Source organism: Notamacropus eugenii, chromosome 6 (assembly GCF_028372415.1).
Source record: "Notamacropus eugenii isolate mMacEug1 chromosome 6, mMacEug1.pri_v2, whole genome shotgun sequence".
NCBI lineage: Eukaryota > Metazoa > Chordata > Mammalia > Diprotodontia > Macropodidae > Notamacropus > Notamacropus eugenii.
In genome coordinates, this window is record NC_092877.1 from 369,588,005 (window position 1) to 369,602,996 (window position 14,992).

The 14,992-nt window shown below is 39.5% G+C and overlaps 1 protein-coding gene across 5 annotated transcripts in view; it reads left to right on the forward strand.

The window, feature by feature from the left end:
* PLCH1 (phospholipase C eta 1) overlaps positions 1–14,992 on the forward strand; it is a 246,264-nt gene that overhangs the window by 150,586 nt on the left and 80,686 nt on the right. For all 5 annotated transcript variants that reach the window (XM_072618673.1, XM_072618668.1, XM_072618670.1 and 2 more), the window contains exons 3-4: positions 6,898–7,044; positions 10,030–10,273. In XM_072618673.1, coding sequence (XP_072474774.1) covers positions 6,898–7,044; positions 10,030–10,273 — 391 coding nt within the window. The remainder of the gene's footprint in view (positions 1–6,897; positions 7,045–10,029; positions 10,274–14,992) is intronic.

Consider the following 14,992-nt stretch of genomic DNA (forward strand, 5'->3'; position numbering starts at 1 on the left):
ATGTTAAGTGTCACCAATTTGATTCTCACAGCAACCATATGAGACAGACGATATTATTATCTGGTTTTTAGAGGATGAAAATGAAGTAGAAAGAATATAATTGACTTGTCCAGGGCCACTGTCCGTAAGGGTTAGGGTTTTTTTTCTTTGAAAGGTTCTTCTTCAGGAGTATCTTAAAGACAATTAATTAAAGAATCCAAATGGCGAGATCGTATAAACAACCACAGGAGAGCTGGAATTTTGTCATTTTCAGACCTAAAGCTAGCCATAAGAGCCAGTGGAAGGGATGTTGGGTATATTCTGGACTCATAACTATAGCTCTGGAAGGACGTTAAACTTCCAAAGGTTTGCTGAGCACTTCCTGCGGGCAAAGCCAGATGCTAGAAGCTGCTGTAAAGTAACCAGTGGCAGCTCTGAGAAGCTGCCCACCTCCCTTCCTTGAGAGGGGATAACACAGGAATTATTCAGCCTTGGCAGAGAAATGAAATGCTTTTCAGGAGGCAAACTAATTATTGTGACTCATGTTTAGTCCAGCCAGTATGCTTAATCTGGGGAGCAAGAAAGAAATTCATTAATTCCCCAAAAGGGCAATGCTTAAACAGAGTATGAGACCAGCTGAACTAGGGGATAAAGAGCACTGGTCTTGGAGTCAGGAAGACCTGAATTCAAATCCTGCTTCAGACACTTATTAGCTGTGTGTCCCATGGTAAATCACCTTAATGTCTCTGAGTCTCAGGTTCCCCATTTGTAAAATGGGGAAGTGATACCACCTCACGGGGGTTATTATGAGGAGTAAACATGATAATGTATTTGTTCCATGCTTTTCAAACCTTAACTGCTATTATTATTTTCTGACTGCTATTTTTAATAAACCATTTTGATCTTCTGTGCAGCATTTTGGTAAATAGTAGGACAGAGAAGTTAAAACTGTTAAATAACGCAAAGATTGTTTTCATAGGAAGCAGTTAGGTGGTTCAATGGATACAATGCTAGGCTTAGAGTCAGGAAGACCTAAGTTCAAATGTGCCCTCAGAGATTTATTAGTGGGTTGACCCTGGACAAATCACTTATCCCTGTTTGCCTTAATCCATTGGAGAAGGAGATGGCAAACCATTCCAGCATCTTTGCCAAGAAAACCCCCTGGACAGTATTTGTATACTATGGTTCATGGGATCAAAAAAAATCAGACATGATTGAACGATAATGTTGTTTTTATAGTCACTCACTGTAGGTTGCCTTTGAGAAGGTTTTGTTTCTGCTTGGTAATCAGAACACTGAACCTGGAGTCAGGAAGTCCTGAGTTCAAATCTGCTCTCGGATACTTGCTAGTTGTGTGATCCTGGTAAGACACTTAATTCTGTTTGCCTCACTTTCTGCATCTGGAAAGTGAACTGAAGAAGGAAATGGAGAACCAGTAAGTTTGTCAAGAAAACCCCAAATGAAGTTACAAAGAGTCAGAAATGACAACAATAAATGAGGGCCAAGTGTAATATACAAGGGAATACGTTAAAGATGTTCCAGGAACTCATCCCTGTGGAAAATCTTTTTCAACCAGTCAAGATTCCAGCCCCTCTCTGACATAGAACCCTTACAGGGTTCCTTGTAACATTTGGCCAGAATCACACAACTCCTAAGTATCAGAAGTGAAATTTGAACTCGGGTCTTCCTGGTTTTTGAGCCTTGTAGCTTTATTCACAATGTCAGGCCACCTCTATAATCACAGTGATAATGTGAAAGTGATAAAAGTAAACACGTTTTATGGGACAGCCTTAGTAACCTTGATTTTGAAAATTAACACGACTTTATCTTTTCATTTTGTGTCTGTCCCATCGTAAAGGGATTAGAGAGCATTCCAGTTTTGGTTCTCTGCCTTTCAGCAGTGGAATCATAACATCCTTTCTGAGAGAAGTTGTTATTTTCACATTTTGCCCATAAAAAGTCTACAACCAAGGAGGGAGGTGAACATCTGGAATTACTCTGGCATAGTCTGGGTGAGCCTAGTTAAGAAGAGGGCTCAGTCCATGATGAGAATTCAACTGTTGGCTAACCTCAGAAGAAAGATGAAATGGCCTTGGAGGATGAAAAAGATAACTAACTGGGTCCTCTTCATTTCCACTGAAGACCCAACATGTAGACATAGGATTAATGAGTAACATAAGGAATTTAGATGAAATCTCAAAATAGTTTCCCTCTCACAATGGATGTTACTTGGTGCACAAAGAAAGTTGAAGCTGGAGGATAGTTTTAGAATAAAAACCCTTAGATTTGGAAGCAACCTCAGGATTCATTTCCTTCTGTCTCCACCTGAAGCATAAGTATCTCCTCCATCACAACCCTGACAAATAGTCATCAAACTTCTATTTCAACCTGTTTAATAATGGGGAACTCATTACCTGAAAAAGAAATTCATTTTGCTTTTTGCTTGTGCTACTTTTCAGAAAATGAAGGATGGATTTGCTGACTTCTCAAGATTCTTTTCAGCCCTGTGATTCAATTTGGCTATAGATAAATACCATTTTAATGTGTTTTAGAGGCAGTCAATAAAACCTAACAGCAATCTGGTGATTAATTGTACCAAAGACATTGCAATCTTGTATGCTTGCCCATTGTAATGACTTGTTAAGTGTTTTTCTATTCTGAAATTATGCTGGAGCATTAGCTCAATGGACATCTGTGGCTAAGTCAAGGTGATAAATCAGCAGAGTTAGTGAATTTTCTGCATGTCAGATATACATCACTGACACTGTCATGGAGGTATTGGATTAAGTTGTATAAAATGCTTGGATTTTACTTGGGATAATGAAGTAATTTAAAAAAGTAAACTAGTTTGAGTTAAATATAAATGAATTGGTTTGTGAATTAATGGTAGCTAGGTGGCACAGGGGATAGAGTGCGAGGCTTGGAGCCTAACATTTATCTTTCTGAGTTCAAATCTGGCTTTAGGTACTAGCTTTGTAACCCCAGGCAAGTTACTTTACATTTTTTGCCTCAATTTCCTCATCTGTGAAATGATCTGGAGAAGGAAGTGGCCAACCACGCCAAGGTCTTTGCCAAGAAAACCCCAAATGGGGTTAAAAAGAATCCGTCATGACGGAATAATAACAAGAAGAAGCACTTTGCTCATTTCTCCCTTCAGCAGAAAATGCTAACTGATTCTCAGACATTTCTCTCTTAAGGGAGGGAAAGAGGAAACTCTTGAAAATCACCAAAAGATGGAGGGATCATCTTTGGTCTCTCTAAGGCAGGACCTAGCATCAAGTGCCAGGTTGTATGCCTAGTTTTTCAGTCATGTCTGATTCTTCACGGCCATTTCCTTCTTTAGCTGAAGAGTTCAGTGACTTGCCCAGGGTCACATAGCTAGTAAGTATCTGAGTCCAGATTTGAACTCAGGAAGATAAATTTTCCTGACTCCAGGCTTGGTGCTCTGTGCTCTATGCTGCCACTGTAGCTCCGCTCTCTGCTTGTTTAGTACTCAAGAAATGTCACTTCTATTACATTTTTTCCTGGGTTCTTCTTGTGCAAAATAGCAAGATGCCAGTTGTAAGGACCTATATGGGGAAAAGCTGTGGTAACTGAACTAGCATTTATTCCACTCCTCGTCTGTGCAGAGGGGAAGGCAGCTTTATAGTTTGAAAGACCAGGCTACAAACTGCCCCCGACATACACTAACGGGGGACCCTGGACAGCTCCTCTGCACTCCCAGCCACCTCTCTAAGACTGCATGGTGCGCATTTGTTGCTGAGCATTGGTTATAAAGTCTTTCTTCATCAAGAGTTCCTTATACTGATGAAATCACAGTCCTGGATTAAAAAAGAAGTGCTATGCACTGTGCCCTGAAGGTACTGAGAATGCAAAATACAAATACAAAACAGTCTGCCTCAGGGAGCTTAAATTCTAGTAGAAAGGTTGAAAGGAAAGGGAAACCAGATTCTGCATATAGAAATACAATGTGCATATTTGCACAGATTTGGTAAATATATACATACACGTATATGTCTGTATGTGTATATATGTATAACTACATGTATGTGTACATCATCTCCGTGATAGATTGTAGACTTACTTGGGGACAAAGACTGTTTGTCTTTGCATCCCAGCTACTAGCACAGTGCTTGGCACATGGGACTTAACAAATGTTTGTTGATTTCCTAATAGGTGATTCTTAATTTGCCACCAGAGTTCAAGTCCTTGTCACTTTGTACCTATTTCCCACTGAGGTAACCTATGCTCCCCTCCCAGGATACTTTGGTAATCATTTAATTGGTTAGTTCTCATTGCATCTCAATGGTCTCTGTCTCCACTCATGCTGACAATTATTCCTGTGTGCCTTAGTAGGTAGTAACAAGTACTGACATTTGTTTGGTGTTTGAATGTCTGCAGAGTACTTTCTATGCACTGAATGTGAAGTCAGGAAGACCTGGGGCTGAATCTGGCCTCAGATTCTTACTAGCTGTGTGACCCTGGGCAAGTCACTAAACTTGTTTGTGCCTCAGTTTTTTCCCCTGTAGCCCATAATATTAGCTCATAATAGTAGCACTTGCCTCTCAGGGTTGCTGTGAAGATAAAATGAGATACCTTGTCATAAGACTTTGCAAACCTTAAAGTATTACGTTATATTATTCTATATGAGGCTCCTAATAACTCAGTGAAGCAGATATCACTGATATTGTCCCTATTTTCCAGATGCCTATGTCCACACAGGTAGTTATTACTGGAGTTAGTCCTTCCTGATTCCATAATACTCTCTAGCTTCTCGTGGGTTCTTATGGCCAAGAATGTTCCTCATCTGGTAGCCACACCTTCCTAATGGAGGCTTACCCTCGCACAGCAGGCATCCAGGCTGTTGCTGAAACTTCAGGTCTTTCTACTTTATGGGTATGAGTTAAACTATAAATGATCTTTCAGCTCCTTTCCAACCCTAAATCTAATATCTAATATTCAGTCCTTAGCATAGTGCTAGCATATGGGAGACACTTAACAAACGTTTGTTGACTGACTTGTTGACTGGTTGTCCTATTCTCTAGTCATTGTCTGAATGCCTGTACCATTCAGGGAACATTTGTTTCCTGACTAGACTTGTTGGTTACCTTTTCCTGGCTATATGGCTTACTCACATTAGAGTTTCTAGTCTACTAGAGATGCTGTCCTTGAGAGTAGAGATTCTGTCTTCTCTTTCTTTGTATGTCCCTCACTAGCTTTCAGGGGACCTTGCACATGGTAGGTCATTGTCCCCAATAGAATATAAGTTATTTGAGAACAGGGACTATTTTATTTTTGTATTTGTATCCCCAGCTCCCAGCACAGTCCTAGGCACATAGTAGGTATTCAATAACATGCTTGTTGAATTGAATGGTAAATGCTCAATAACCATGCTTGACTCCTGGGCTGCTTATTGGAAGCTCTATGAATTATTTTTAAGAGTCAGTCAATAAGCATTTATTAAGCACCTACTGTGTGCTTGGCATTTTTTAAGTGCTTAAGATACAGTAATGGATTAGTACTAATCTATATAGAGTCCTTTGTATGATAAAGGGGTAGATGATCTCAAAGGACCCTTACAAGCTCTACTTTTCTATAGTTCCTGTGTACTTTCTCTCTCCTCTGATCCTTCTTCTAATCAAGGATACAAAGACAATCTGTGATGATGGCTGACCTGTAGGGGAATCAGGCCTATGACACTGGCCTCATTTGCACCAAGCCCTATCCAACTGAGTTAAGAAGTCTAGACCTGCCCAATGTGGAAATATGCTTTATGTGGTTTCATGGGTATAATGGGTATCATATTTCTTGTCAGCTCAGTGGGTGGGGCAGGGGAAGATAGGAAGGAGAGAATTCAAAACTGAAAAACAAACCAACCAACCTATATTAGGTAACAGATGTCTTCACTTCTAGTTTAGCCCTCTATCCAACATGCCTTATTTTTTTCAATTCCACATGTAAACGCTAAAAATTACAATTGTTGCTTTAAAAAGGTTTATTTTCTATGATTCAAAACAAGATATTTTAGAAGTCTTTTAATTTTACAAACTCACAGTCAGTTACCAACCATTTATTAATCAATTCCTATGTGTCAGTCTCTGTGCTGATCACTCCAATTATAAAAGAAAGGCAAAACAGTCCCTACCCTCAAGAGACTCATATTCTAACATTCAAATGACTATATCTGCACAAGATATATACAGTGAAAATGGAAGGCCATCTTAAACATGCCTTTGCATGGTCTATTTCAAAACAGAGACTATTCTGTGACATTAGTTTAAATAACTTTGACTTTAGTATTACTGGTCTTTGAGTAATAAACAGCTTCCACAGAGGATAAAAAATTCAAGCTTGTTTAATCCAACACCCAATGCTCTATTTTAATTTGCAAGACTTTCAATTATGGCTGTGAAGCTAAATTTTAGAAGCATTAAAATAAGGCACCTTTTAAAACTTGCTGTTTTAAAATTAAGAAAACTTTGGCAGAGCTTGTTTGTAATGAATACTAATTTAAGTGACAAATGCAAGTCAACATGAATCTCCTAACAGAAGACATGATGTTGTTACTCAAAACAAAGGAGGACTTTGGGAAAGCATCTTCACGGTGGGTTTATTTTCTTAAAGTTCAAGTCTGTTTCCATGTCTTGACTTGGTGCTAGATCACACATTTCTTTAGCAGCTCAGCTTCCTCACTTCCCTGAATCAAAGTGGTCTTTCAGTCCCTGGAGCCATTGGTTGCCAATCCAGTGTATAATGATACCAAGAAACATAGTAGCTGTTATGTACTTGTACCAGTTGTCTTTCAATGCTTGATGCCTTTGGATACCAATCCAATGTTTTGTCTGACTTTGAGATGTCTAGTAGGTGTCTTGCGCCTTTGTTGAGCAGGGGTTAAATACTTCCTCCTTTTCTTTACAGTTGAAAGATGCATGAGTGTAATGCAGTCTGGGACCCAGATGATCAAACTAAAGAGTGGAAGCAAAGGCCTAGTACGGCTCTTTTACCTGGATGAGCACCGGACCCGGCTGCGATGGCGACCCTCCCGGAAAAGCGAAAAGGCAAAAAGTAATGTTGACCCTGTTGGTTCATTTTCTGCCTGGGGATAGTAATAGACTAGTGATTTCTGAGATTTTTGGTGTCATGGAGCCCTGTGGCAGTTTGGTAAAGACTATCAGGTTTTGAATATGAAAAATAAAATACCCCGGATACCTAGGAAACCCATTGTATTAGAAGAACATTTATCAAAATATGGTATAAAAACAAAAACAAACAAACCAAGTCCACAGATTCCCAAGTCAAGAATCTTTAGAATAAAGGGATCACAGATGATGGCATTTTTTCCTGATGTCAGATCTTGCTGATGGGAATGGGTGGAAAGAACTGGTCACTTCCCTTGTCAGAAAGAAGCTGATTTTTTAAGATTCCCAATAAATATTGCAGGAATGGTTTAAGTGTGAATTTCCTCAACTTTTCTTTTGTTGTTGTTATCAAGCAAACATATTTGTTATTAAGATGCATCATATGTGGTCTTTGGATTTATCAAAAACTTGACTGGTGGAACATAATAGGTTATTTGATTGCCCTCTTTGCCTCTGGGATAGGTAGGCTGGCAATAAGAAGAAAGAATGATAATTGTATGGGTGGAGAAATTAGGAGAAACATGTGCACCCCAACCTAATTGGTTCAGCCAAAAACAATGTGAAATTGGAAATTTGCTGAATGATGCCACAAGGTTTGATGAAAGAGAAATAATGTTGTTGGGGCTATGTTTTTTGTTTGTTTTAGCTTATACCTCAAATTTCTTTCTAGACTGACAGAATAGTCCAGAATTAGACTTTTTGTTTTGTGGTTTGCTTTTTTCTAGGTTCTACAGTACTATACTGATCACTTAAAAGACCCTAGGGACTTAGTAGAGAGCAAGTTTTTAACCTGGTATCTGTGATCTTCTAAAGGATCTATCGATACATTTCAGAAAGTCTGTGAACTTAGATGGGAAAAAATTACATCTTTATTTTTACTGACTTCCAACTGAAATTTACTAATTTTTTCACTTATGAATAACAAAACATTCTTTGAGAAGAGGTCATAGGCTTCTGGAGGCTGTCAAAGTGGTCTGTGACCCACAAAAATGTTAAGAACCCCTGAAAAACTAGCATATTAATTGAGAGAATTACTCTTAAATTACTACCTATTTTTCTATATACATAAGATTTTTATGGAGAAAATATTTCTGAAAGCCAAGTCTTCAATGACTTTCCTCAGTTTTTCAATTAGCATTAGTATTCTGAATTTAGGCAATGTGTATAGTAGATCACGTGCAGGGTCAGTAGAAAGTCTTGGGTTCAGACATTACCTCTAACATTTCTCAGTTCTAGTGAGACTTTGGGCAGCCTCTAACTGAACTTCTGCCTTCGGCAGCTCCCTTGGACTTACCTACCAAGTCATAGATCAGTTGGGATGGGGAATTCCCAATGAATGCTCCATGTTCAGAGAGGCATTGAGTAGAGCTTTGGACTTTGAGGCAAGAAGAATTGAATTCAAATCATGCTTCAGATACTCACTAGATAAGTGATGCTGGATAAGTCACCTCACATCTCTGAGCCTAAAATGAAGGGCTTTGACTCAGTGTACTCTGCTTGTCACTTCAACCTCTAAATCTCTGCTTCTGTGATGATCAAAGGTCAAATGTATGAGGACATGTAAGAATCTGTGTGCTTACCACACTTTGGCCTTTCGTGAGCCCACTGAGTTTAATTTTGATCACCTAAAAGCTAAGGGAATAATTGATCAGATTGCATTTTTTGTTGCAGACATTTATTGCACTCCTATGTGTGAAGGTGCCATTTAATACTTCCAGGCAGTGGTGGTGTGGGAGAGTTCTCTGGGCATCATGGAAAGAACCCCAGAAATCATGGAGCCCAGCTCCCTCATTTAGAGATGAGGAAACTGAGGCCCAGACACATAAGCTGATTTGCCCAAGTTCACGTAGATAGTTGGTGTCACTTTCTGACTTCCAACCAGCTCCTCTGACTCCAAAGCTACTTGTCATTGTAACAGTCTTAGCTTTAGGAACCATACTTAGAGGTTTTTTGAAAGCAACGACTGAGCCTCAGGGCCACCCTAGCACACAATTGTATACACAATAGTAGCTCCGTAAATGTTTGGTGGATGAATGATCTCTCCCTATGTTGGAAGGTCAGGTGGTAGAAGGCCAAAGTCCCCTCTTGGTTTGATTCCTCCCCCCTTAGAATATCTCACAGGTGACCAGTATGTTTATTGTAGAAACCTGACGTTGTGGATAGAGAATTGGCCTTGAAATTAGGAGTAACAACAAGTTTGTCTGATGAAGAACTGTGAATGACTTAGCTCTTCTCGTCAATACAACAACCCAAGGCAACCCCAAAGGAGTCATGATGAAACAAACTATCCACCTCCAGAGAAAGAACTTATGTTGTCTGAATATAGACTGAAGCATGCTGTTTTTAATTTTCTTTAATTTTTAAAATTTTAATTGAGTCTTGTACAAAATGACTAACATGGAAATGTTTTTCATAAAAAAATGAGGAAGACGTGGGTTTAGGTTCTGTCTCTGACCTGTACCTTCTGTGTGTCTCTGGGTGAGTCACTCCTTTCTCAGAACCTCCCTTAACTCTAAGACAGTAAGTTGCAGAGAAGGCGTTGCCCTGCCTAGGTAGACAGAGCTCCCTTTGCCAATGAAACCATAGGCTCAGTGTCTATTCCATGTCATATGCTGATGGTATTTACCAATTGCCTTTTTACTAACGTGATTTCCCCTGATGATGGTGGAGCCTAGCCTGGTTTACCATGACGGTTCTATTGCCTAGCTTTGGTTTCTATTGAACTGGATCTCTCTCAAGGCTGTCTTGAATAGCTGCTTCTCCTGGGGAGGCCTCTTTGAGGGTGTGGCAATGCTGGTATTTTATTTCCTCTCATCTGGCTTGGGCCCAGAAGCAGTGACCCTTCCCCTGCTCCTTGATTTCCACATGTATCCTCTCTAGTGCTTGTCTCTGAATCCCCTTTCCCTTGCAGTAATTATAGATTCAATTTACAAAGTCACTGAGGGCCGGCAGTCTGAGATCTTCCATCGACAGGCTGAGGGAAACTTTGACCCAAGCTGCTGTTTCACCATCTATCATGGAAACCACATGGAGTCACTGGACCTCATCACCTCCAATCCTGAGGAGGCAAGGACCTGGATCACTGGCTTGAAGTACCTTATGGCCGGAATCAGTGATGAAGATTCTCTTGCCAAAAGAAGGAGAACCCATGACCAATATCCTTTGCTGAGATTTCAGCTCCCACGAAGTGTGTGTGTGTGTGTGTGTGTGTGTGTGTGTGTGTGTGTGTGTGTGTGAGATGGCATGGTGGAGTGATAAAGACCTGGGTTTGAGTATTGCCCTGGGATCGTGGCAAGTCAACCTCTCAGTGCTCTAGGCCAGTGTTGTCTATCTCAAATAGACAGACCTAGAAATAGAATTGACCTAGAAAACCACAAATCAGCATTATCTATGTTGTACTGTATTTTTATTTATTCTATTAAACATTTCTTCTGGTTCTGACCAAATTCTAGGCAACTCTCCAAGACTGTCTTATAGAGAAGGAACCAACCTTTTTTTAAATTGATTTTTTTGGGGGAGGGGAAAACATTTTATAATTTATATATAAAATCTCAGTAAGAAACCAAGTAAAATGACAGGAATATTCACCTTACATAATAATAATAAAATAAATTAAATAGGCAATATATAAAATATAATATAATTGTACATAACAATAAATGTATTTATGCATAATATAATAAATACATAATTACATAATATATAATTATAACAAAAATAAGTAAAAAGAAACATAAGTGAATAAATAAATAAATTGATGTGATTTCAACCTCCTTTGATAAAAGAGGTTTTCTCACTTTGGTATTTCCACAGCAGTAACATTACAGCTCTAGTCCCCAACCCCAGCCTTAAAACTTCAGTTCTAATGTGCATCTGTTACTTTGTGAGGACTTGATCCACTTTCTTTTCTTAGTTCTGAGGCTCAAAGTGGGGCCTTCCCTCTCTCCATTTCCATGCCTCTATGTCTCCCTTAGCCCTTGGTACTGTCAACATAGAAATTGCCTGAGCTCCGACACAAGCTCCTTCAATCACCCATGAATGTTGGCTTCAGGGGAGCCAGAGTTCTGCTCACTCTCCTCCTCAGCCCTCTTATCCAGTAGTGAGGAATCTTTTGTAGATGTTTTGTCTTTTAGAAGAATCTTTCAGTTATCTCCCATAAAACAGCATACTGACCTGCAGAAAATCTTTTCCCCCCTTTCTTTGACTGGAGTCTCTTTCCATGGCTATGGAATGCACCCTGAGCAGAGTGACAGTTCAGGGGAAGTTAGATTGTCTTGGGTTGTTATAATGATCCTGATAACAATGCTAGTTATTTAGCAGTGATTTTAAGATTTTCAAGGCCTTTTCCACAGAACCTTTGATTTAGAGCTGTGCCCTTAGAGGTCATTTAGCAGAACCTTTTCATTTTACAGATGAGGAAACTGAAGTCCAAGCAAGTGAAGCAATTTGCTCAAGGCCCCACAGGTAGCAAAAGGCTGAGATTGTAGGATCCTAGAGCCAGAGAAACTTCAGGATTAGTCCTCATTTTGTAGGCAAGGAAACTGAGCCTAGGTTTAATGACTTGCCTGTGATAGGACTGCTGAAATCTAAGACCGACCTTCCTACCATTACCTTCTGTTGATGATAAATACATAAAGTTGGACTTAGTGATGAAGCTATTTAGAATGGTAGCAAAATCCCTGAACTTTTGTCAGGAGATCTGGTTGGGAATCCTGGCTTTAACACTATCTCCATGGCCATGGGCAAGTCAGTCTGCCTCAGTTTCCTCAACTACAGAAAGGGAATAGTGATGCATAGACTGCCTAGCTCACAAGATTGTGAACTCCAAAGTGGTATGTAAATGTCAGTCTGTCATTAATAACACGCCCTTGCTCCATTAGAAAATCTCAGCCTGTATTTGTGTCCTTGATGGAAGGAATTATGTGACCCACATACTCTACATGTTGGATTTGGAAGGCATATTTCCTTTGGGGATTAACAAATAATGAAACAAAGCAGCTAAAAAATCTTGCTGTGGACTGCCCTTCATTTAGGTGGTCCTGTGCCCTTGCTGTCAGTAGTGTGTGCGTGTGTGCGTGTGCATGTGTGCATGTGTGTGCATGTGTGCTCTGACAGGCTTCTTGGGTAGGAAATATGTTGGATTTATATTGATCCATTTGAATAAAGAAATGTTTTTAGGATGTTCCACTGGGCTCAAGGGTGCAGTGAACACACTCTCACATGTAGATGTCTGTACATGCATCCATCTATCCATCCATCCATCTACTTTGTATCTTTTTTGTGTCTATCTTAGTTAGGCTTAGATACTCATCAGCAACAGTAACAATGTCTGACGTTCAATTAATTCTTAAAGGTTTGCATGGTGTGATACCTATATTATTTCCATTAAACCTGTCCTGTAGGACATGATGTAGGACATAATGCCATGTATACAGAAATATACAAGAGGAGAAATGAAACAGTCCTTGCCCTGAAGGACATTATATAATACCAGGGAAGACGACATATCTATTTATTTTTGTATCTACCTACAGAACAACACATTGAGGGTACTTAATATGTACTAGCTGATTACTTTTAAATGTAGCACCAAATGCTTCCCAGCCTCCTGAGAAGCTAACTGCCTCCTCCAGCAGCCATTCAAATGACCTCTTTCTGGGGGTGAACCATTTGCATTCCTTCCAGGATCTGGTCCATGTGTTACAAGTTCTCTTGTTTTTGGTTTTGCTTTTTCGTCCTCCTGCAGCTTTGCAGTTTTATTCCAGGGAAATGTTCCCCCACTTTCAATGGCTAGGGAAGATGGCATTCCAAGATAGCAGGGCATTTCCTGATGCCTTCACTCACCATCCTTGAAGTGGCTGCTTATCGCACATACCTGCATTTATTACATTTATGAACAGCTTTTAGAAGCCACTTGTGTTTGTTGTGTCTGTCTTCCATGCTTATATTAAGCTTGCCGTGCTTATATTAACAAGTTTGTCAGGTTGGGAGCTGCAACATAAAATAACTGAAAAAATGCCAGCTAGAAAGAGACCATAACCCTGGGAGTCACTGAGAGATAATCTTGCTAGAATTTTGTAGATGCCCATGCTTCCAGAGGAGAGAGGGGATAGGTAAAGGAGTCAGTTCAAGTAAAAAGAAAGAGGAAAGCGAAAATCAGCTGAAGTCATGGTCTGGTGAAAAAGGGAATCCTTCCGATCCAGAGGGATCTCCAGAATTTAGTATATGCCATCATGACTGGATGAAATCCCTGACTGGACACACAGATAATTATATTAACTGAAGAAAATATATCCTCTTTCATTATTTTTGAATTTCACTTAAAACTAAGAATTTCAATGGTGAATAGATGTTGAACACAGGAGAAAATAATAAATCTTACATGGTAACGAAAAAAAATCTCTCAAAATGTAATATGGTACCTCCATATAATCATAGATTTATTGGACCAATAAAAATGATGCTATATCCCTTGCTGTAGAAAAAAATAAGGAGCAATTGGAATAAATTCCTTGGACTGGCATTCAAAGCTCTCTGCATTATGACTCCTACCTATTTTCTCAACCTTATTTTGCTGTATTCCCTTAAAAGTACTCTGTGTTCCAACTAATTTGACTGCGAATTATCCCCTGATTTCAGCCTGTTTATTGCCTCTGCGAGTCATGTGGGCTGTCCCTCACTTTTGGAGTGTACTCCCCCCATATCTCACTAACTATTGAAATCTTTCTCCTCTCAAAGCTCTGCTTCAGGGGCCACCTGCTCCATGAAACCTTATTTTATTGATGAGCCCAGATGAGAGTTATTCTCCCCAGTGACAACTAGGTGGTGCCAGAATACATTAAAACACAGGACCTGGAGTCAGGAAGACCCAGGTTCAAATTTGGTCTTATGTACTTACCAGTTGTGTGACCCTGGCAAATCACCCGACCTCTACCTCAATTTCCTCATCTCTAAAATGGAGATAAAAATAATAGCACCGACTTCTCAGGGTTGTTATGATGAGAAAATGAGATAATAGTTACAAAGCACTACATAAATGGGGCAGGTAGGAGGTACAGTGGATAGAGTGCAGAGCCTGAAGTCCAGAAGGTTCATCTTCATGAGTTCAAATCTGGTCTCAGTTACTTACTAGTTGTGTGACTCTGGGCAGGTCACATCACTCTGTATCAGTTTCCTCATCTGTAAAATGAGCTGGAAAAGGAAATGGCAAACTACTTCAGTATCTTTACCAAGAAAATCCCAAATGGGGTCACGGAGAGTTGGACACAACTGAAAACAACTGACCAACAAGAACAACAAAAAAACCCTACACAAATACAAGCTATTATTTGTCTCCCTTACCGTATTTTTTCTAGAGCTTTTTTTTTTTTTTAACTTTTTTTTTTTCCTGACAAGGCTGTGAGCTCCCCATGGCCAGGTACTATGTTAATTTTTTTTCATTTTTGTATCTTTAGCACCCAGAGTCATACCTTGTACATAGTAAGCACTTGATAATTTTAGTTGAATTGCGTTCCATAGCGTGTTGAATTGGAGACTCCTTTGACATCCTACGCTCCCACTGTGTTTTTAACATTGCATCATAGTTTCTAGATAGAAAAGTAATCTTTTCTTTATACATCTTAACCCTTCTTGGTTTCATGTAACCAGAAGAATCCTCTACCTTTTTGATGTTCTGGGTATATTAAATATGAATAATTTACTCAGCACTTCCTTGGAAGCTCATGTCTTCTTTAATCATGAAGAACAGTTTTAAAATATCAGAATACTTGACTTGCACGTGATTCTTCTAATACTTATAATATTGCTAGAGGGAAGAAGTGTGCGTGTGTGCGTGTGCATATGTGTATGTGTGTGTTTAAACCATCCTTTTGTGT